The sequence below is a fragment of the Silurus meridionalis genome, chromosome 15, assembly GCF_014805685.1.
Source record: "Silurus meridionalis isolate SWU-2019-XX chromosome 15, ASM1480568v1, whole genome shotgun sequence".
Lineage (NCBI taxonomy): Eukaryota > Metazoa > Chordata > Actinopteri > Siluriformes > Siluridae > Silurus > Silurus meridionalis.
In genome coordinates, this window is record NC_060898.1 from 10,940,014 (window position 1) to 10,963,274 (window position 23,261).

General features: G+C 37.4%; 1 protein-coding gene across 3 annotated transcripts; it reads left to right on the plus strand.

The window, feature by feature from the left end:
- Positions 1–474: 474 nt before the first annotated feature.
- Positions 475–21,880, plus strand: crebrf (creb3 regulatory factor). 3 transcript variants are annotated; one of them, XR_006927963.1, is made up of 10 exons: positions 475–608; positions 6,760–6,944; positions 7,173–7,298; positions 7,403–8,603; positions 8,989–9,183; positions 10,411–10,600; positions 13,231–13,304; positions 13,538–13,660; positions 14,122–14,399; positions 19,986–21,880. XR_006927963.1 is itself a non-coding variant. In XM_046867499.1 (9 exons), the coding sequence occupies exons 2-9, from the start codon at positions 6,936–6,938 to the stop codon at positions 14,238–14,240; spliced, it is 2,037 nt and encodes a 678-aa protein (XP_046723455.1). In that variant the 5' UTR covers positions 475–608; positions 6,760–6,935; the 3' UTR covers positions 14,241–21,880. The 3 variants fall into 3 exon arrangements, 2 of the variants coding, with proteins under 2 accessions (XP_046723455.1, XP_046723456.1); XM_046867499.1 differs by having other exon boundaries at positions 14,122–21,880; XM_046867500.1 differs by lacking the exon at positions 475–608 and adding an exon at positions 5,165–6,177 and having other exon boundaries at positions 14,122–21,880.
- The last annotated feature ends 1,381 nt before the right edge of the window (positions 21,881–23,261 follow it).

The following is a 23,261-nucleotide window of genomic DNA, read 5'->3' on the forward strand; positions in this document are numbered from 1 at the left end:
CATATGAAATTTAAATGTAAAGAAATAGTAGCGTAAGCCAGACGATCCACTGTGGAAATGTAATGACTGACACAGACAACTTAATTGTCTAATGTTGCAAACCCAACATAATTAATAGAGAATTAATCTGAGCATATATTCTCTTCATCACTTTTTTAAAATATTTAATTCATCAACTTTCTGAGATGTGCAATGATTTAGGTGACAGAAATTGCAAGTCCTAAACCTAAAGTGCAACACTAACAACATACACAACAGAAAGTATCACACTTTATGAATACAATAATTACATATGATCATCATTATGTTCATTTGATGACAATGCTGTAAAAAGAGGTGTGTGTGTGTGTGTGTGTGTGTGTGTGGGGTGGGTTAAATGGCTTTTGAATCAATTCCAAAGGCGCGCTCTGATTGGTTGCGACGCGGTCACGTGGCGACGGAGTCACGCGCTTTCCAGGAACCCGTCAGGAAGAAGATAAACAAAACAAACCCGAGAGGAAGAAGACAGCGTGGATTTGTGCGGAAATTTCATTGCAAGTTCTCGTCCAAGGCGATTGCAGGCGGATCGCGACGCCTTTCCTTGGACAACGGGAAAAGCCTGCTCACGTGTGAGTAAACGTTTTAAGCGCAGTGAAAGTCGCGGACGCCGTCGAAGGGATCGTTAATATGAATACAAACACTGTCTCCTGCCTGTTAGCTCGGAGGCTAAGTGAGAGTGGGAGGGACGGAGGCCATAGTTGTCAAAGCAGCACAGCAAGTTTTAGTTCCGCACAAAACACTGCACTCCGCTCCACTGTCTTCTCACGGGACAGATTTCGTGGGCTTGATGTATCAGGATCCACTACTGTGCATTTTAATTCATATTGCACTCAACTCTGCTGAAAAACTCTAATGATGGCTGCTTTGCTCTCATTGTCACGAGTGTCGCTGACTTGTTCTAGAAGGGTTGTGGTGTGTCTGTGGTTTTATTTTTTTCTGGCTGTGTTGTCAAGGTTAGTGCTGCTGAATGCTGGGCAGCACGCTTTTGTGCATACTCATTTGCCACGTTTTAGCCTTAATACATTCAGAAAAAAGTTTCCACATGAGGAAAGAAGGAAGAAAATGTCTGTAGGTCAAACGTTTAAAATTTGATCTAAAATGCCAAGCAACCTGGCAGTGTGTAAGAGTTGATGAAATCAGCTGAATAAATGACAATCACTCTCATCCTCCTGGATTGTAAGTTTGATTTACTTGTTATAGATTGCTGATATCTCTGGATAAGAGGAACAAAGCCCTGATATGATGAGGATGAGTAGTGTATTGCAGACTAGGGTACACGCCCCCCTACAGCACAACACCAAGTGACAGATGCTCTGTAAAGTTGTGAATCTGTGTGCCTTTGTCACGATATAATTCAACTTTTTAGTAAAAAAAAAAACACATTTCCCCATGATGGGAATGAATTGCATTGCTAATAATTTTTTATTTTGTTTTTGGCGATCCAGCTGCAGTATTAGTCCTTCTGTATTAGCGAAAGAAATGTTTATTAACCATCAGAATGGTACTACTAGAGAGTGGTGTGGTTAGACTAAAATATGAGATAATAAGATAAATAATCTCTATGTCTAATTCACTTCTTTACGTAACGCGGGGAAGGCCTTGAGTGTTGTTTGTTGCTCCGCGTTCTCAACCACACTTTATAGGTGAAGGATATTTACGGTGTTCAATGATTGACGTTCAGTCGGACCTCTTAGATATGCTCAAGGGGCGGGCGGAAGCCGCCCTCGTGTCCAATGAGGGCGCTGGAAAGCGTGGGCGTTGGCGCAGTGCGCTAGCGTTTGGTTGACGTTTGTTTTCGATTAGGGACCCGTGTTGAGTTCAGCGTTGTGGAGTAGGTCAGAGTCAGACGCGAATCTTCGACTGGATTTAAAGGAACAGGCGCTCTGTTTGCTGTAGCGTAGCACTTGTAAGCATTTTTACTTAGAAAGATTTTTTTATTTTTAGAAAGATTTTTTTTGTAGATCAACGCTTCCTCTTGTAAACATTGCGTGGGTGACATCATGCTGTAAGAGGAAGAGCAGCGAGCAAGCCACGCCGGGTTTCAAACGAGTTATTTGCTTATGAAATGTGACCAAAATATACATTTGACAAAGTTCAGAGTTCACAAGCAGACCAGGCAGAGCTTTCGGACATGAGCTGTCAAAAGCTCCAGGTTGCATTGAAAGAGATGTACCTGGATTACCTGGATTTACCTCTTGTTGTTTACAGGCCACTCCCCTTTTTGAAGTTTATTTATTAGTACTAATACCAGGACATCCAGGGCTTTCTGTAGTTCATTTCAGGCCAGTTTAGGAAGTTCTGAAGAGACATAAACTAGACATCAATTCTGGTGGACAGAAGGAAACATTGGAATATAAGATAATAAGATGAAACATCTGTGTTTTAGTGAATTATTATTATTTATTTTTTTTCCTTTACACCGACAGCAATAATCATGGCAAATATGTAAGTTCACATAAAATCTTATCACAACATCCCCATTCTTAAGATTCTTCAGTTCCTGCATTTGAGTCCTTGCTGCTCAGACATGCCAGAGAGAGAGAGAGAGAGAGAGAGAGAGATAGATAGATAGATAGATTCTAAACACTATTTTCAAACACTATTCCCTGGATTTAATCCCATGATTGTTTATGTATTGCATATGTGTTTCTTTTACAGTGCAACAGAACAACATATATAAGACTCTAGGAATCAAAGCATCTTCATATCAAGCAATGTTTTTAATAGTCTTAATATGTGGGCTGTTTTGGGAGAAGGTATAATAGGCAATTGATTATTATATTATCAGCTCAGAAACACAACAGCAATACTTTGGGACAGGAGCAAGCAGAAAGCGAAATAGTCTTCCTTATCTTTACACCTTAGGTCTGGTGGGCTTAGGCTTCCTTGTAATTTACAGTGCTGACAGCCAGTCAGCTCTTTCTGCAGAAAGCTCCCTGCCACTGAGAGCACAACAAAGTAACAGCAGAAATAGAAAAGCTGCTGGCTTCAGACATGGCACACAGACCACACCAATCAAAACAATTTCAGTTTCAATTATTTCCCTTTAAAGCACAGCTTTTGTTTTGTTATAATCAAAGACGCTTTAAAAAGAACACTGGTACAGCTGCTCATTCATGCAGTTATCCAATCAGCCAATCATGTAGAAGCGACAAAATGCATAAAATCATGCAGATACAGGACATCAACTTCACATTAGTGACGTTATTGTTTGTGCCAGATGGGCTGGTTTGATTATTTCAGAACATGCAGATCACCTGGGAATTTCCACACACAACACAGGGGAAAAAATATTTATTGAGCATCAGTTCTGGGACAGAAGTGCCCTGGTGAGAGAAGAGGCCGAATTGCTTCTAGCTGACAGATTATGGTTGTGCGAATAGCCATTTTTTACAACTATGCTGGGCAGCAAAGCATCTCCACAAGCACAGCACATGTTAAGGCAGATGGGCTGCAACAGCAAAAAAATAAAAATAGCACATAAAACACATCGGCTTGTTCTCCTTTCAACCAGGAATCTGCTCATACAGTGGGCACAGATAATTTGAAGCAGGGCAGTTAAAGATTGTAAGAGAAAAAAGTGCTGATTTTCCAGCCTTCAGCTGTTCTGTTCTCACTGTAGACTCATATTACTGTTGTGGTTCGACAGGAAAGGAATCTGATGTGGTCCTCTGCTGTTGTAGTTCATCTACCTTAATAATAAGCTAATTGTCTGTTCTGCTTTTCCACTCATTGTGGCTATAAACAGTGGCTATTTGAATAATCATTTCAGCTTGACTTCTCAACAACCACATATTCAGGCAACTTCTTTGATGTATTGAAACGCCACCATTCTCTCAAATTTGAGTCTGATTACAAATTTGAGTGGGGAAAAAAGTTTTTTATCCCCGGTATGTATACCGCATTGTGTTGCCCAAGATTCACCCTTGCTTTAGGGGATAATCTCACTTGATCACTTCAGCCCGCTGTTTCGCTTCTCTAATCATTAAGGCTGTCTTATGCTTATTCCTAGACTTATTCTAAACATGCTTTACTTAAACACAATGCATTACTATCCCAATCAACTTTTCACAATCACTTTCCCTTTCAATTTGGTGCCTGCCAAAACCTTATGTCACCTGAGGGAGTTTCTCTTTGACGATGTGACCTCTGGCCTTGATTATTTGCAAACTCACTCAAACTTAAGCTACAGATGGATTTCTTGCTTTGTGAGCATGTTTATTCATTAAAAAAAAAACGTACAAAAGGTTGTTCTGAAAACACTAATACTGTGTCAAACAAATATGATGTTATTATGTAGGCCACTTTGCACAATGCAAATTCATGTCTTAATTGCATTGCAAATTCATGGCTTTGTTGCGACTTCTGCGATTTTCTTTCCCACCATTTGCAGTTTTCTGTTTAGCAAATCTTCATAAATCATGAAATCATCCAGAAACAGTTGCCGATACAAAATGTTATAATCACTTTTTATAAAGAGCTATCATTATTAATGAAGTCGCACTGTATCACGTAATAATCTGACACTTCTTTTATACGTTCAGGTCAAACTCTTTATTTTATGAATTCATCTTTTTTATTTTTGACTGAAAAATCAAAAGCCTTTTTTTTTTTTACTACTTTCACCTTTTTTCATTAAATCTACTGCTCTGAAATAAGCAATGTATTATGATAGATTTTGTTTTACATTATTGAACTCCAAACATTCTCTATTTTCCCTGAAGAGAGAGCTCCTGTGTAGGACCACCTGAAAGCAGACAGGATTTGTCAAGAAAGGGGGTGTGGCTTCCAGACATTTTTTATTAATATTGTTATATTAATATTAATAATAGTTCAGGGCACCTCCAATCCAAGTGTTGATTGTCTCATGTTATTAAAGAGAAAACATTTTGTACATAATATGCCAAAACATTTGATCACTAGCAGTGTACACAAATTGAGTTCCTACACAAAATGTTTACATTTAGGCAGGTCTGGTCATGGGGTATATCAGTAAAAGAATGCTGAGGGTGGAGCCACCAGAAAGGAGGAAAAGAGGAAGACCATGTTTATGGATGTGGTGAGGGAAGACATGCAGGTAGTTGGTGTGAAAGAGGCAGATGTAGAGGACAGGGGGGAATGGAGACGGATGATCCGCTGTGGCGACCCCTAATGGTAGAAGCAGAAAGAAGAAGAACACAGATTAACCGAATGATCTGCACAGTGTGGTTACAAAAAATATAGACATTCCTGGAACTTCTAGTCCAGTGAAATTGATAGACCAGAATTAAATGTTGTATTAAATGTGGTCATATAGCACAAGCCTTGTTTACTTCATTGTTACTGCCAAGACTGTACTTGTACTGTACCATTAACTATCTAGCTTTACAAAAAAGCAATGCACATTATTGTCCTGTTTTTCCCAGTATGGATTTAAGTAACTAACAAGAGATCTTCTCGGAGGAGTTACAAGGTCTTTCTTTCTCTTTGTTCAGCATTTCTGTTTACAGCCTGTGCATTCTTTGCAACACAATCATTTCAAAAGCTGGTATCACCTTCCCTGTGATCTGTGAACTTTCGCTCCAGGAAAAATTGAGGCATGATAATTCTAATCGAAGTTCTAGTGTAGAATTCACCGTAACCCGTTATTAGCTCATTTTATTGAGCAAATGTCATGTATTTTTCTGTCTTTCTCACTGTATGCTTTATTATCTTTCGGGCTTAACCTTCTAAAGCTGATCATTCAAATCACAGCAAACTAACACTTTTTTGAACAGTTGAATGAATGAATTGCAAAGGAAAATGCTGTCTCTTCTCTGTTACAGTGACTTTTGCAGGTTCTCCCGGGCAGCACAGAAAGTCAGGATTGTGAGAACAGTGTAATGACGTATTGGAACTCTTCAACCATTGTGTTCTGGAAAGTTTTGTATGCAAATATTCCTTTTCGGCTGTTGAGAGAGAATAAGAATGCAGTCAGGCACTAACGGGAAAATACACTTTGTTGTTTTTTTCCTCTCCGTCTTCTTCAATGGTTCGTGTACAAGCGCTGCTGTTTGTGAGAACTGAAGGGTGATAAGACACTCATTTGACTTGTTCGCTACACCCGGAGGAAATGATGTCATTTTGCACACGAAGAAGACTCTATCTCGCAGCTGGCCGGTACATCCCTTGCGCTCTCACGCATATTTCACTTGATTTGTTATGCAAAGGGCATTAGGCTGTTCGGGTTCTTTTGTCTATGACGATCTGTAGGCAGTGGTGAAATGGTGCTGCAGAGGTTGTTTAAAAATATCCCCAACACTCTTGCTCTCTCACCTTCTTCCCAACTGGCTTCGGGGCTGCTATCGTTTCTTCCATGGAGCTGCATCACCTTTTTTTAAAGGGCCTCTGTAACTTTTTCTGACTATGGCGAGAAACGCTATGTCGTCTTGTCCTTTGTTGCTGTTTAGGTCATCCTACACAGAGGACCTCAGGTCTTTTAACTGATGCTGCTAGTGCTTGTTTTAATTTCAGCAAACAGTCGTATGTTACAGCTGCTTGTAGCTACTGTTTGTGCACTGAATTGCAGTTTGTAAGTGACATTTTATCTATAGACAACTCCACACAGGCTGAGTCACTGTCATAAAGAAAAAGTGTATCACGCACGCAGATAATGTGTATCATTGTGATAATTCAACCAAATACCAGTTTTCATTTGTTAATGTGTTTTGTTGTTTTTGTTTGCATTTTCCTTCTCTGCAGAGAACAGAGGAGAAACACACAGCCATACCCACATGTGTGGCTGAGGCATTGTTATTACAGAAAGACTTGCTGGTCACATCAATTTTCTCCAACAGACTGATATAAGAACAAGGGAATTGTGGGAAAAAAGGTGGCAAAAAGGTTTCCGCCAAGGAACCAGTGATCTGTTCTTGGCAATGCCTCAGGTAAAGCGTATTATTTAATGTGTCAGCTGTATTCTCAAAAGATATTGATTAAATATGCATTTGTTTTATGTTAATTAAAATAATTTATCTTATTTTACCTTTGTTTTAATGCTTTATCATAAACTAACGTCCACCTTAACTAGAATACTTACAATATTTGTATTAACGACCAGTATTTTTACTTTCCAGCTGATAATTCAGCAGTATCTTTTTTCATCTGTCCTGCAGCCTAGTGTCAGTGGAATGGATCCTCCCTTTGGGGATGCCTTTCAAAACTACACTTTCGCTGACCAGGCACTGACTAGCACAGACCTGTTAGCCAACAACTCTGACCCAGACTTCATTTATGAACTGGTGAGATTATGCAGTGGCTTTAAATAACATTTGAGAACTTTGAGCATGTTGTTTAATTATATCTTGTCGGCATCTTTGCATTTATCTTTGCATTCTTCTTGCAGGACAGAGACATGACTTGTCGCCAGAGCCCTGGAAGTGAGGAGTTTGAAGTTGAGGACTGCAAAGAGTTTGACAGTATGGAAAATCCTCCAGAACTAATAGACACTGACTTGACTTACAGCTCCAACTTTGAACAGTGGGACACGTATTGGGAAGACTTGACCAAGTACACTCGCCTCACCAGCTGTGACATCTGGGGCACAAAGGAAGTGGATTTCTTAGGCTTGGATGATTTCTCCAGTCCTTACCAAGATGAGGAAGTCATAGGCCGTACACCCACCTTGGCTCAGCTCAACAGTGAGGACTCTCAGCCGGTGTGTGACAATTTATACCTTCCAGATTCATTGTCAGGCCAAAAGCAGACTGTTTTTCCTCCACCAGCGGTAGGCAAAAAGATGGGCAGAACCACCACTTCTGTCACGTCCTCCAACCACAGTACACTGCCGGATTACGCCGAAGGTTCACAAAAAGCCACGTGGCCAGTGCCCTCTTGCACTGAGACTATGGCAAAGGCCCAGATGCAAGGGCCTAGTAGGATTTCATCTCCACAACCAGAGAACACAGATTATGTTCGCAAGGCAAAGGTTCGCATTAGCGTACCACGTAAGCCCTTCCCAGATAGTTGTGCTCAGCAAATCACCGTGTCTACCAGCTCCACTCTTACTAAAGAGCATGAGTCAAGTGCTTCTTTGATCGGCAATGCCCAAGCAGCCACTACTGACACTCCATCTTCTCTGATTCCCCTGGTTTGTGAGAAAAGTGTTGAAGTCTGTAAACAAGAAGCTCCATGTGGCTCTACTCCAGAGGTGGGGTTGTCGAGAGGAAAGCCACAGAAGCTTAACTTCCCTGTGGCCGGCATCAGTGAAACGTTACTCACCGTGAGTGCCCTCGGGGCCGACGCGACCGCTGCCGCTGAGAAGAAGAAAGAGGAGGAGCACAACTACTCGCTGTTCTTGACCAGGGCCAGGCTTGCAGGCAAAGCGTCCACTGATATGGAGGAAGATGAAGACGAGGAAGAAGAAGAGGTCGAGGAGGAAGAGGAAGAGGAGGAGGCTGAGGGGGTGGATTTGGATGACGAAGACCACGATGAAGGATTTGGCAGCGAGCATGAGCTTTCGGAAAACGAAGAGGAAGATGAGGAAGAAGACGACGACTATGAGGGAGACAAAGACGATGACATCAGCGATGCGTTCTCAGAGCCAGGTACATACCAGCATATTAAAGAACTTATTCCAGTGTCCTGAAATACATTTATAGTGCGTTTTTATTATAGGTCTCACTATCCATTACTTGCAAATGTTTTCATAGTGTACTTGTTAATTCAGCACGTTGTGTGTAAGCACTGTTCTAGCAGGTTTAGAATTGGGTCATGTTTTTCCTGTTTGAGAAGCTCCAGTTAGACATAATGTAAACTCTTACTGATGAGACATTATGATTAGCATGCCTAGGGATTATAAAGTCAAGCTGAAGCTGAAATTATATATTTTTTTCCCCACTCTGTATTCTCAAAGAACAGTTTTTCTTCATTTTGGCTTTTTGTGGCTTCCAATTTTTTGTTGATCTGAATTTTCTCCTCTGTTTCGAGCAGGATGTGACACAGACATGGTAGAGGATGTCAAAGGTTTGACACCTGGAATTTCCAGGAAGAGGGGCAAGCGTCGATACTTCTGGGAATACAGCGAGCAGCTCACCCCATCTAAACAAGAACGTATGCTAAAACCTTCCGAGTGGGACAGAGACACCCTTCCCAGCAACATGTATCAAAAGAACGGCCTGCATCATGGTGAGATGATAAGATAATTATTGCACATTGCAGCATGTATTTTAACAATGGAACATTAAAGTGTGATAAGAACCCACCGAAGTGTGTTCTTATCATTTAACAACATGGTCTGGAGTAAGTTGTTTCACTTATATCATAGCAATTTACTTCCAATTGTTGTGAAACATCTGAGAGACAAGTTGGTTCTTATATTCAGCTGTGTTAGAACACTAATAAACGTTCATTCTTTTGTCTCCATCACTCTCACTCTCTCTCAAAGATCAGCAGAAAGTATACAATTTGAAAATCTGCTCGATTTGGTACCTGCTGGACTGTAGGATTGTATTCGTTAAATAAATGTCTTCTAACAAAATGCATTATTACAGCAACAATTTTCTAATGTCTGTTTATTATACGCCTTTGATTATAAGAAGGTCAGCCGTGTCCCTGCGTTTGAGCTGTTACTATAGAAACAATAACGTATCGGAACTGCTGCATTCATATTAACCTGCCAAGCCGTGTGACTCGACAGAAAATAATACAGGATTTTTTTTAACTGACCAATTCAGAGTATATAAACGATTTCAAAACAGTAAAACGAAATGCCACACTTGTAAGACTGAATGCTAGCAATTCATAATAGATCCTGTATATACATAATAGATATTCTTTCTAAAACATAACAAACCTGAGTACCAAAATAACTTTGTTAATTATTAGGAAGCTGCTATTACTAAAAAAAAAAGAAATTTCGTTTAGAATGATCTATAGCGCTTTTAACAATGGACATTGTCCCAATGCAGCTTAAAGAGATGGAGGTTATTCAGTTTTAGTTTAGTGCCTATGATCTTATCCCTAATAGGAAAGCCAGTGGCGGCAGGGAAAAACTCCCTAAGATGGCATGAAGAAGAAACCTTGAGAGAAACCAGACTCAAAAAAGAATCCATAAGCATCTTGCCATCCACCCGGGTGGCACCACATTTCCATTTGTTACAGTTCCATTATTGTTGAGGTGTGCTATTCAGTGATGGGTACTGAAATGCAGAACTGTTCCTGCAAAATGCATCCTAATTCATTACAGTATTGTTTTTTCTATTTTGTGAATCAAAAGTAACATAATTTAATATACCGGTTTAGGACACACCCACTTCTGGTTGAAATCCAAAAAATAATGCAGGTACTTGCAGCACAAAAACAGTGTTATTACATTACACTCCTATTACATTACCTTCTGTTTTTCTATCTCAGGAAAATACACACTAAAGAAGTCTCGACGGACAGACGTAGAGGATCTCACCCCCAACCCACGGAAGCTGCTTCAGATTGGGAATGAATTGCACAAACTTAACAAGGTGATTAGTGACCTGACCCCTGTTAGTGAGCTCCCCTTGACTGCGCGGCCTCGATCTCGAAAGGAGAAAAACAAGCTTGCATCCAGGTAAGCTTTCATTCAACTCCACTTATTCTCTCCTCACTTGCAAAATTGTACTTCAAACAAACCTCACCGGGAAAAAGGTATGCTTGCACAAAATGTTCTTAATTATGTGAGTATAAGCAATTAAAACTTTGACCAAGGCAGAATATAGTTTTATGGATTTCAATTGGTGATTAAAGGGTTTTTTTTCTCTCTTCATACGCTTTTAATCCTTCGATAAAATCAGTGTTTAACCCTCAGCTAGACCTGACAAGATATCAAAAATAAAAAATTAATTTGCTTGGAGTTTATGCCTCATCCACCCTGGAGTGAAACAGACATGAATATAGGTCATTGCTACTGGAAAACAGTATGTGCCACATTAGCCGCGGTTGCTAGCAACTGTGATGGGTCAAGTGCCTACGAAAAAATCGGTCTACTCAGATCCAAATTATCTGCAGTTTTTCTAACTGATTTTTATTGAGCGGTTGTAAGTTACTTTATTCTAAATGCACACTAACTTAAAGAATACTCAAAAATATGCTAATCCTCCCAAACCTTAAATGCAGAATCAAATGTAAAGGACCTTATTACAATTTTGGCCACAATATTTTAATCTGTAAGACCATCTTACCAGTGCCTTAAAAAACAAGCTTGAAGTTCCTCATGAAATAGGTCCTTTAACCAATTTAACCAGTTATAACAAGTTCCATTTATCGTCTAAGTATTGCTGTGTCAGTATATATTTTGGGGGAGAAAAACATGCTTTGAAATTAGATGCTTAATCAATTGAACTTAACTTAAGTTGCCTCCTCCAAAATGGTAATGCTCTCTGACCTTTTGATTAAACGTCTACTTTTATGTGCATTCACCCATGAGCTTGTGTAAACCTCTTTTTTTTTTTCCACTGTTAATGTGTAACTTTACTTTGACAGTGAAATTACACTTCCTATTTAGCATATTTCTTTAGCAGTAAGATAGAAGAAAGCATTAAACACATGACAGTAATCATAACTTTCTTCTAGCTACCATTACCTACAATCCAGTAAGCCTCTAATGAGAGATCTAGAGGTCAGTGCTTATAACTGCAGAAAATAGTAAATGAGTTATAGTATTGCGGCTTTAGTTTTAATTGATAATAATATACATGCCCTTCCAATAACAATAATACAGTAATATAGTAAACCTATTAATTCAGTCTGTTCTACATGCCACATCTACAGTATTGGTCCAACAACCAAATGCAGGTACCAACCAATCTAAAATCTGCAGTACTATTTTCTCACAACAGCATTTATAATATAATTTATAATGATTTTAAAAGCACATTCTATAAACAGTTTACTAAATCATGAGCTACAGAATCAGATTTTTGTCAAAATAAAGAATTATTGAGTCAGCAGAGGAAAAATTGTACCTCAGTCACGCTAATAAATACTGAAATACTTATACAAATAAAAAAAACAACAGACTTTAGGTTAAAACCAGTATGCATTGGGACAACATCACAGATACCATGACACTTTGACATAAACCTAGCCAAGGACATAATTCCCATTAAACATTATGATAATTAGCAAAAACATTTTTCAGTTTTATTACAAAATTCAGTATAAAATCTATACAGCTATATACTCCTACACATTAAATACATATTTAAAAACTTGCCTGTTAAACTTCTTTACATTTATTGCACTTTATATCACTACAGGTGATGTGATGTTAAGATTTAACTTTTTGTTTTATTTATATATATATATATATATATATATATATATATATATATATATATATATATATATATATATATATATATAAAATATTCTTTTTGGATTAATTGTTTTCATTTTGTTAAGAATTGCAAAAGTTTACATGGAAATTTAGGCTAGGAATATGAATTATTAATATCAAATTATTAACTTGGTCCTAAATGTTAATTAAATTACCTGATATTCATAAGTGATGGATGCAACACAAGTAATACGCTTTAGGATCAACATCATAAATCAACACCAATCAACAAAAATAACAAGGCTAGATAACCAAGCAGTGTTTTTTAAGTAAATGAAAATTAAAAGTTAATTTCAACTGGCAACTGTAGCAAGAAGTAGTGTGACCATTAGTGACACAAACATGGCCAGCAAGCAATGCAAGAGGTCTAACGTTTTGTAAAAGAGAAGTATAATAATGTTGTGACTACCTACAGTGAGTGAGAGACTTTTATTTTTCTCCTCACTGTGAAACAATATCCCTTTATTGTTCTTAAAAGAAAAGCGTTGGTCTTTAATTTAGCAAAACAGAATGGTGAAATAATATTATATATGCATTTTTCATCAGAATATTTATTTTTAGTGAATAGATGTAATGGGTTTTTTTTGGTACAAATTGGCCAATTATCTCTTTTTTTTTTTTTTATTGTGTTCAGTGGTGGTTTTGAATATATTCTATAGTTAGATATGCATATTGTGTAGCAGCTATTGATCTAAAAACATAAATAGCAACTAATGACCATCAGTTCTCAACAATTTGAGCAACACAAGTGAACTTTGCATTACAGCATTTTCGTGCAAAACTGTTACTGTAAAATCATTGATCATGTTCAGAATGGCTCAAAACATCTCTCAAATACAACTGTGCATTGTTCTGTTCCTCAGGGCCTGCAGACTGAAAAAGAAAGCTCAATATGAAGCAAACAAAGTCAAGCTATGGGGCCTGGGCACTGAATATGGTACGTCAGTTTTAAAGTTAAACTAGAAAGAGGAAAATCAATGCTTACGCCAGTTGATGTCCGTAGTGGAATCTGATTCAATCCTTTAGCCAAAAGCTTTTATTGTGCTTTTTTTCTTGTTGTATGTCTCGATTGTGATGTGTCTTTGAATGGACATCATTGCCTACCTGGAACCACGCCACCACTGTTATATGTTGAGTTTATTAGTTTATGTATGCTTTTTTTATCTGTAGATCGATTGCTGTTTGTGATTAATACAATCAAAGAGGAGATTGTGAACAGAGTTCAAGATAACTCGAATAACAACGGGACAAGTATGGCAGAAAAGCTTGACAAGCTCATAGAGGAGACACTAGGTATGACACTGACTTTAAATCATTTTTATTTAGTTTTAATGGTTAGCAAAACCTCTGCATACCATACAAGGATGTTCATGTTTACTCTGCATATTTTTTTAGTACTGACTCTAGACTATTCAAGGTCTGCTTTTTTTCCAGCATAAAAAAAAAAAAAAAGCTTTTGCATGGTGCATGTATATTTTAAATGTCTAATAAATTGACATTGATTCATTCAGCGTATGCTTTTATTATGAGCAAATGACTAATGAAGCCTAATACAGTCCCACCACATAGCTGAACATTTGAGAGTTATATTCTTTGCTCAAAGATCCAGCAGTGGCTTTCTGGTAGTCTTTTGTGCAGTGTTTTGACCTGTATTGTTTATAGTGTTATAATAAATAACGAGCCATATGCTTTTTCACATTGGAGATCTAAACGTGGATAATGAATAATTCTCATTTTTCTTTCTCTTTGTGCAGTGCAGTCACCAGTAGCTGGCCAGACTTCAGACTTTGTGAACCAGATCCTTGAGAATACAGGCAAAGGTGATCCCACTGGAGGTCTAGTGGGACTGCGTGTGCCCACACTGAAAGTGTAGAGGCATACAGATAGTATTTGGAAGCACACTCGAAGCCATCCGCGCCATTCCTGTCTCACACTGTAACGGCCCAACACTCTGCATGCCCATGTCAACAGGAGATGCTCAAAATGCTTAATGTGGATATATGCATACGAACACCTGTCCATCTGTGCAGACGTATGTATATATTCGCCTTCCACGCACCTACAGAATTCTCTGCACTCAGTAGTCTTTTTCCTTACCATGTGTGCATGTGGCTGGTTGAAAAAACCTCCATCTGCAAGCCACCATTTTGCAAAATTCAAAAGCCAATTGACGAGATACCTCCCGGAATGAATCATCCTTTTACAAAAGAAGACGCAACTAGTTCCTGTTGTAGCCATTTTTCCTTATGTCCAGCAAATGCCCCTTTACTGGATACAGGAAGCAGAGGTGTTTTCTTTAGGGAATAATGCATCATTATTAACATTAATTTAGACTCTGGATAGAAAAAGTCATTCTACAACCTAATACACACATTTTTACCTGGTCATTTAAAATGTTCAAAATTAACTAAACCTCTGCTTTCCTACTCTAGTGTCCTGGCTTTTGCAGGATTAAACAAGTTAAAACTTTATATGCCAACTCTGACAAAGCCAACACAAACATATTAATCATCTAACTGTATTGGAAAGCAATTAAAAGATTTACGTTACGCGTGTGAATTTAGAAAAGGGACACAGCACGACAATTAGAATTGGGCTTGAATGTTCTGTTCCTTTTGTCTTGGTGGTCTCAGGCCGAAAAAAAGAGAGATTATTGACTGACTGGAGCAGATGGTCCATTTAAATCTCCTTGTTTACCTGGGAAGACGTAATATTTTGTAGTGGTAACTCCACTTCACTTTGATCAAAGTGCCCTCACATCAAATGATCGTGGACGTTTTCCGAAGTCGCATTGAAGGGGCTCAAATGTTTCCCTGACTCGGTCTTGTTCATATTTGTACTTATTAAAAGTAAGATTCATTGTGCCTTGTAGATATGGAGGTGATTTTACTTGAAAGCAAATAGACCATGTTTCAAGGAGAAAAAGAGCAGTGAGGCAAGTCAGACCTGCAAGTTTGCTGTGTATTTCAGCTTGATAAAGATACTATGAATGGACATAGGAACATGAAAAATATTGATTTATGCCACAGAGTCTGTGCTAGGTAAAATAAGATGGCTCTGACAAATATTTCTTTCCTCTCTCTATTTTGGTACTTCATTTAAGTGTAGAATGGATGTGTGTGTGCTCGTGTGTGTGTGTGTGTGTGTGTGTGTGTGTGTGTGTGTGTGTGTGTGTGTGTGTGTGTGCGCGCTTGGGAGGGGGAGTGGTTATTTTAAGTACTATTCATATATTAAATACGAAAAGAAAAAAAAAGAACGAGAGATTTGCACACTATATTCTGATTGTTTTGTTTTTGTACCAAAGACACGTGCAACGTAAATTGGCATCTAGCCAGTTTAAGTAAGGTTTTGCACAGCTATCCTGACACCGTATTGAATGTAAGTAAAAAAAAAAAAGTTGTAGGGTCAGGGATTTTCAATGAACTGTGAAGTTTGCTTGGGTCCAATTATCTACAGAAAGAAGCATTCACTCGTATCCTCCTAGCGCTCTTGTGCTGTTCTTTAGCTCTCAAGTTGAAGTGTTGCTTTGGAAACCTTTGTACTTAGATCAAGCAGTTCAGTTTCCCACCATGCAATTTTTTCCATTAATGCTTTTTAAACGGTAGAGCTGAAGATGCTTTTGTAAATGCATATGTATGACATTAACGGAGAACCAAAATGTTAGTTTATTAATATTCTTTAGTTTTATGGAGAATAAGCATACAGCAAAAACTTTATCTTGAGTTTGTCATGTGTATATTCCGTAATTAATACATACACACTCTTGTATATGTATTGATAAAATGGTACCTTTGTAACGGATTATGTTAATAAGCGTGACTCATTTTTATAGCTTTATATTCACTGAGCAGCTTGGAAATAAGAAAGAAAGACTTATTCTCTGTAATTTTTGCAATGGTTACCTTGATGTTTTCTGTTTTTAATGTTCTATGAACATATCTCTAAACCCTTTTTTGAGAAAGGCTTTGATGAATATATCATCAGGACCTCATGCTCAAACAAATTTTAAACCTAGACGCAGTCATAGGCTCTTCCTTGTCCATAACTAAGAGTGCTTATTCTTTGAGGCAGGAAAACATTATGAGAGAGAGCTTTAAAGTTGCACAAATGATTGCTAGCTGCTGCACCTTCATATTTGTCCAGTGTGAAAAGCTACTGCACTTCACAATGCAGAACTGCATGTTATCTGGAAAGAAAGAAAAAAAAAGAGAGAAGAAAAAAAAAAAGCATGATTGATAGTCATGGTTTATCTTCGGGTGTTTGTGGAGTTATTTTTGATTGAATGAAAGAAGGGAGAATATTTTCCTCTACAGCCTCCAAAATAGCTTTGTGAAAAAAAATAAAAAAGCTAAAGACATTTGTACACCATAGTAGCTCATTGATGTTCTCTTTTTAAATTTTTTTTTATTATTTCGTTTGGCAGCATAGTAATTTTGTATATACCATTCATGTTAGAGGCTAATGTAATTTGCAGTGTTCTCTTTATACATAGAAATTAGATATATCTTCTATATTTATCTTGTGTGTATATACAAACATATATATTATATGTAAGATAACTAAAGCACTTTGTCTAGACAAAAGAAAGAAAAAAAGGAAAAAAAAAGCATTCTTTTCCTTCCATCTGCTGCTAAACAGGCCTTGTTTGAATGCTGCAGTGAGTACTTGACTTTTACCATCTTAACCAGGACAGGTTGACAGTGAAGTCACGAAAGGACAGGCCCCTGTGTGACGACAAGTCAAGCGTCACAAACTCCATTTGCCTTTAGTAGACATTTCCTATGGAAAAGTGCAAATTCTGCTTTGTGTTCTTCTTCAGGTTGATGTACAGTATTGACATGTTCTCTTTGGACATTGCCAGAGGTGAATATTGTTATCAATAATTTTTTTTTAAGTAATTTGTACTTAAAGGTGGAAATCGGAGGTGATTGAGGAAGCGTAAGCTCCTTATTAGTGGTTCAGAAAAAAAAAAAAAAAAACTATATCGCTGTACTGTAAGGCAAATCTTGTTTGCCATAGGGAATTAATCAGACTACATCGATTTTGCCTTTCCAAACACCCATCCATTCTTGATAAAGGGCAAGGCTTGAAAAGCTTTGCTGCTATGAAAACTTATCCTGGCCTTCACCTTGCCATCTTGAATTAAAACCTCTGGCATTGGCTCTCAGTAGTTATGACCAATTTGTAATTAAAACAAAAAAAAAAAAAACATTTGGCAAGTGACAATGAGCATGGAGAATTAAGGTGGAGGTGCATGTTTATAAGTCAGTGGCCTGCTGTAGTGGGAAAATATCTGTGTTTGTCTTAGTTTTTTTTTTTTTATTATTAATTCAGTTTCTTGCATTTGATGTGACATTGTGAGTTTAAGTGTTTAACTCGAGAGACTCTGTGGCATTCGGTTAAGGATATGGTTGTTATTCAAAGCCAGTAATTTTTTTTTCCTGTTGTTTGGTTTTTAAATTAAAGCATGAAAAAGCTATTGCATTATGTGAATTTTACATATAGCTTAAGTTAGAGTTAATAAAGGGGCCTCTGCTGCAAATCTATCCTAACACAAATCTGAAATATTTCTGATCTTCAAAACTTGTACATTATAATATTATACACACTGCTCTTAAGCTGGAATATATTTAAAAATATTAATTGTTTAGTAGAGTACCTAACATTTATTTTGCATGTGTTCCTTCATTATATTTGCTTCATACAGCGATAACTGCTTTTTCCAGTTTAGAAATAATGATCCAACCAGCAGTTTGTTTGTTTATTCGATGTATTTTTTTTTTTGCATATTATCCTGAGTCTCAGTTAACATTTTTCCATTATTGTTGCCAGATTGCAATCCTAAAAACGAGTAAGCTATCTATTGAATCCAAATTGTGCTTCTATTTGTTGTCTGCACTATATACAAATTAAATGAATGTTTGGTTGAAGCTGCTTAACCATTTTTGTTATATTGTACAGAAAATCAGTAACCATTCCTTGTTCTGTTTGATTTATGTGTAAGCCCACTCCTAACTAAAAAAATATTTTTCTTGTTTGTTGAGTATTTGCCACTGTATCTGTACAGAGAAATGGCCAGTTGGATCCCAGTAAAAAAAAAAAAAAAAAGAAAAGAAAGAAAAAGTTACGGAAACATTTCTTGCATCATTTTCCAAAATGGCTACAGTACGCATTTGAAAAGAGAGATGTTTGTGTTCATGTGTTTCCTTTTCATTTGTATAATTTTGGCATGCATAGTTTTGTACATATGTGTCCTGAGCATGTGACAGACATAGCTCTAAGTGGTGCATTTTGTATGTCTTTGTAGTAAATTGGGATGCTCTCCCAGTAAAGAAATATTGGCTCTTTTTGTTTTTACTAAGAAATTGTATCTAATAATGTTCAGGTTAAGTCTAAAAGTTGTACCTTATGGTGGCCATAACTTACTATTAAAGGATGATAAATGGTTTAGAGCATTTGCTAAACCTTTTATGAGAGACAGTCTGTCTTATTGTTAATAAATAAACATGCCCATTCAAGTATATTTACCCAATTGGATGGTTGTCCGTTAAGTTGTTCTGTCTGATGGTTTGTCATGTAATGGACCTTTTACCAAGCTTTTATTTTTTATTTTTCATACATTTTGTTACTAATTAAAAAACCTAAAAATGATTTCACAGAAGTAGATGTCTAAGAAGATTAGATAAGACTAATGCTAAAACACTGTCGCTTCAAGAGTGCTCTAGTATGGCATTCCTCAAGCTTACTATTGCTTGAAATTGTTATTTGTTTTAAAGCTTTTTTTTTTTTTGTATCGTATCACAAGTATCTAATTGTCATTTGAGTGTGAAGATGAAGTATGAACATTGTGCATGATGACTTAACTCACTTCATACAATACAGAGTAATCAACCATCCAGTGAGACCATGACAAGGACATTGAGTAGAGATTATACACACTGATCAAGTCACTGAACTTAAACAATGAGCACAAGGGGGTGGATTATAGACGCCACACAGACTCTGTTGTAAACATAATGCAGTGGTGCTCCAGCCTTTTTATGTGATTGCAGATTACTTCAAGCTGAAAACAACCCTCATTGCACTTGGTCTAACTACAAATTACAAATTGTTTTTTAAATGATGCCTGCAATATCAGGTGCCTTATTCAAACAAATGAAATATCCAAACTTGATTTAATGATGTTTTATAAGGAAACTTCAGCCCATTATGCCAAGAACTAAATCAAGAGTTTTGTTTTCTGTAGTTTTGAGATGTCTGCAGAATGAGAGCTGTTGCTGCTTTGCCTCAGACAGTTTTCATGTTAAGATGAATGTAGTCTTCCTTCAGTGAAGTCAATTCAATATGTTAAGCTTGTACATTTTAACTTGTGGAACATTCTGGTTAAGAGACTATCCAAAGAGTGCAGCAGTCACGATGTAGAGTTGTTTTTAAAATGCTAATATTGTTTCTATTTACACCATGTTTTGTTTTGTTTATTTTTATTTGTTAGTTTGTACATTGGGTTCAAATCAATTGGTGAATGCACAAGTCCAAACCTTTCCTTTTTCAATGATATTGCTTTACTTTTTTTTTCTGTTTGGTTAGAGTGAAATATTTTTTTTTTTCATAATTCCAGAATGATACACGAAAAGGTCTTGCTAAAATAAATTTAGCAGACCTGCAGTGGATTAAAGACTTCCTTAGGAGCCCTTGAAGGAGCAGGTAGATCAGCCTTGGAAAGACAACGTCAGACCTTGTAAGCATTGTGTTCCCTCACCAACATTCAAGATTTTTGTGCCTCTTAATTCTTCTGGTTCTACTGTTCCTCCGATTACCATGTGATTTTATCTGGAACAGTCTTATTCATTCACCAACAGAATGGCCTTCACCACTTTACTCTCCAACGAACAGAAAATCTCCAATTTTCCAAATACAGATCCACGACACATGTAGACATAACGTTGTTTGACAGATCTGAGATCCTGTGTCACTGGATAAGAGGGCAGGAAGCAGAAGACTGTATTGTTTTTGTTAATATTTGTGAAGCTGTTCACTTGTGCGAGTTGCCGACAGCATGTTTTCCCTGTACCTGACCACATCCATAGAGAAGTCCAGAGTCTTCTCTCCATAGCCGCATGGCTTCCCTCGATGCTTTTTGAAGGAAAGGAAGCTCTTTGTGCGAAACAAAACATGGACTTTGGGTAGGAGTGCCGTCTCGCCGCCCATTGGTGCTGAATTTTGAAAATACATACTTGAACACCCTCAGTGGCATGAGAGCTGTGACGTATAATCTGTTGTCAGGCTCACAAACTTATTTCTTCCACTCCTTTGCAAGAAACAGTGCTGGACAGTGGTCAGTTTGACATCAGTTGGAGCCACTGTAAACACCCGTGCCAAGGCCTCGTCCTTATTATAGGATGACTGTAATGGCATGGACAGGACCTGCGGTCGGGTGGGAGAGAGGGGTGTGTAAATGTAGCGGTGGTAGCTCTTTTTGTTCACTTGTTTGTTTTTTTTAAGGAGGACATCAGAGTGCTAGTAGGGTCACCTGGACTGTTGGCCCCAGTTTTCTCGACTTCAGAAGACAACCACACAACCTGATAATAACAAACCCTTGTGTTCTGTTTGTTTTGTTTCCTGAGCACCACACTCACACATCACACTGCAATGATTTACATCTCCTTCCAAACTTTGCCAAATTTATATTGCCCTTGCTAATTAGTGACCTTCGGCATGGTTTCCAGAAAAGCAACAACCCCCCCCAAAAAATGTTTAGCTTGTTTTGAAATCCATACAATGTTCAATTATCAATTGATGGAATTGTCACTCATTGGGAAAAAAAAACCCCACACAATTCATAAACTTGATGTAATGCTTCTGATTGTTGATGCATTTTGTTGTATGGTATTCTCCTAGATAAATTAGCATGGGATCTTTAAGTAGCTCGTACTGTGTGTGTACTCCCCAAGTGTAAATTCTCTTTATTTATTTTTTGTCATAGTAGGAAGGCTGTATTTCATTGCTAAGTGCTCTAATTCTCTTGGTGATTCTAAAGCAGAATTCTGCAGTGTATCCTACTGAAACTAACAGTTACATGATCCTATTAGCAATGTCTATATTTGTAGTTCACATATATGCCTGTTCAAATACAATATCTTACAAGTTGTTCTATTTATGTTTCAGTGTTGTGCTGTTTTCTTTTCTCATGTTTTATTATTTTTTGTTAGGTTTTTTTTTTTTTGTTGGTTTTTTTTTCATTTATTTTTGGAGGCAAAACTGGTTGGAAAACAACTTGATTTCTTAAGCATTGTTAATGTACAGATATGAAGTAGGCTTAAAATCAGTTGTGACATATTTTTTATGTGTCCACTTGTGCTATTGTGCCTCTTTGTTTCTTTCTTATTTTGTATTATCCTTAAATATGTCTCTGCATTGTATCAGCCCGGAGTTGGTACCACAACTTAGCTTGTAACCATTATAGTCTAATGCTATTATTGATTTTAATATCACAAATAAACATTAGATACAGCAGTATTTGCTTGGTGTGGTTTTATACAAATACATACAAAACTTTTAGACAAATAGTCCAGATAACCCTAAAACCCTCTGAGTATTTCTTATACTGTAGCTTATATGCTCTGTCTCTCTTCTAATTTTTTCATTACTGGACATTCATTGGCCTCTTGATTGCCAGTGTGACACGGCAGTCCTTAAACTAAATCCTTCCCTGAACCAGTTATAAAATAAATACATAGTTATGAACTTGACTCACCTCTCCAGCACTGTCTCAAAGGGACTATCATGTTATCCCTTACTAACGGTTTCCCCAGATCCTACCATTCAGTCTTTAAAAAAAAAAAAAAAAAAGGTCTTGCAAATTGTTTTCCCTACATAATGATCCACTGATGCAGAGGTGAGAAGTAACGAAGTACAAATTCTTCATTACTGTACTTAACCCTCTACTGCACACATTTTGCTGGTTCATGATACAAATAATTCCACATCATTTATTGGTTCATTTTGGGATTTTTTATTGCTAAAAAAATAATTGTTGTTGTCTAGGGGCAACGTTGTGCAACAATGGTACAGAATCACAGAGAAAACTGTGAATTCACAGATCATATAACAAAACTCGAGTGTAACACATTTATAAAATTCTTTTTAAAATGTAACAAAATCATTCAACACAAAAGTTAAAAGCACTTTAAACATATTTACATATTGGATTTGATCCAGGTGTGTGTTTGTATCATGTAGTGTGTTGTGTTGTGTTATTTTATGTACTTTATTCTTTGTGAAATAAAAAAAAAAAAAACAGTTCTCTGCTGTGAAACAGAGGTGTACATTAAACCTTTTATACGTCACTTTGGGTGTTCCTGTATATGCACCTTCTCTTCTTGTCACACATTATTGACCAATGTGAGGTATTGTCCAAGCAGACATCCTGGTTAGGAATGGGAGCCATGTGCCCCTGCCCCTGCTTCATTCCATCTTTTTATGATTTGCACAGACTATGTGGTATTTGATGATCCAAAACGCAGTGGCACGACTTGTGTTCAATCAGCCCAAGTTTTCCAAAACCACCCAACTGCTGCGCTCCTTTCACTGGCTTCCAGTAGCTGCACTTATCAGATTCAAAACACTGATGCTTGCCTACAAGGCCAAAAAATGGACCAGCACCATCTTACCTCAGTGACCTCATCACATCTCGCACTGCACCACGCTGTCTGAGCATATAAAGCATTCAATGAATCCAACAAGTCAACACCTCGCATGTGCTGATTGTAAGTGGATACTGCTGCAGGGCATGGGACCTCGATCTTTCTCTTTTAGCCTCTGTCCCATCTTTTGACATGAGATATAGGGTAAGCATCAACCAGTTGTCAAAGAACAATTAAATTAAAATATTTTG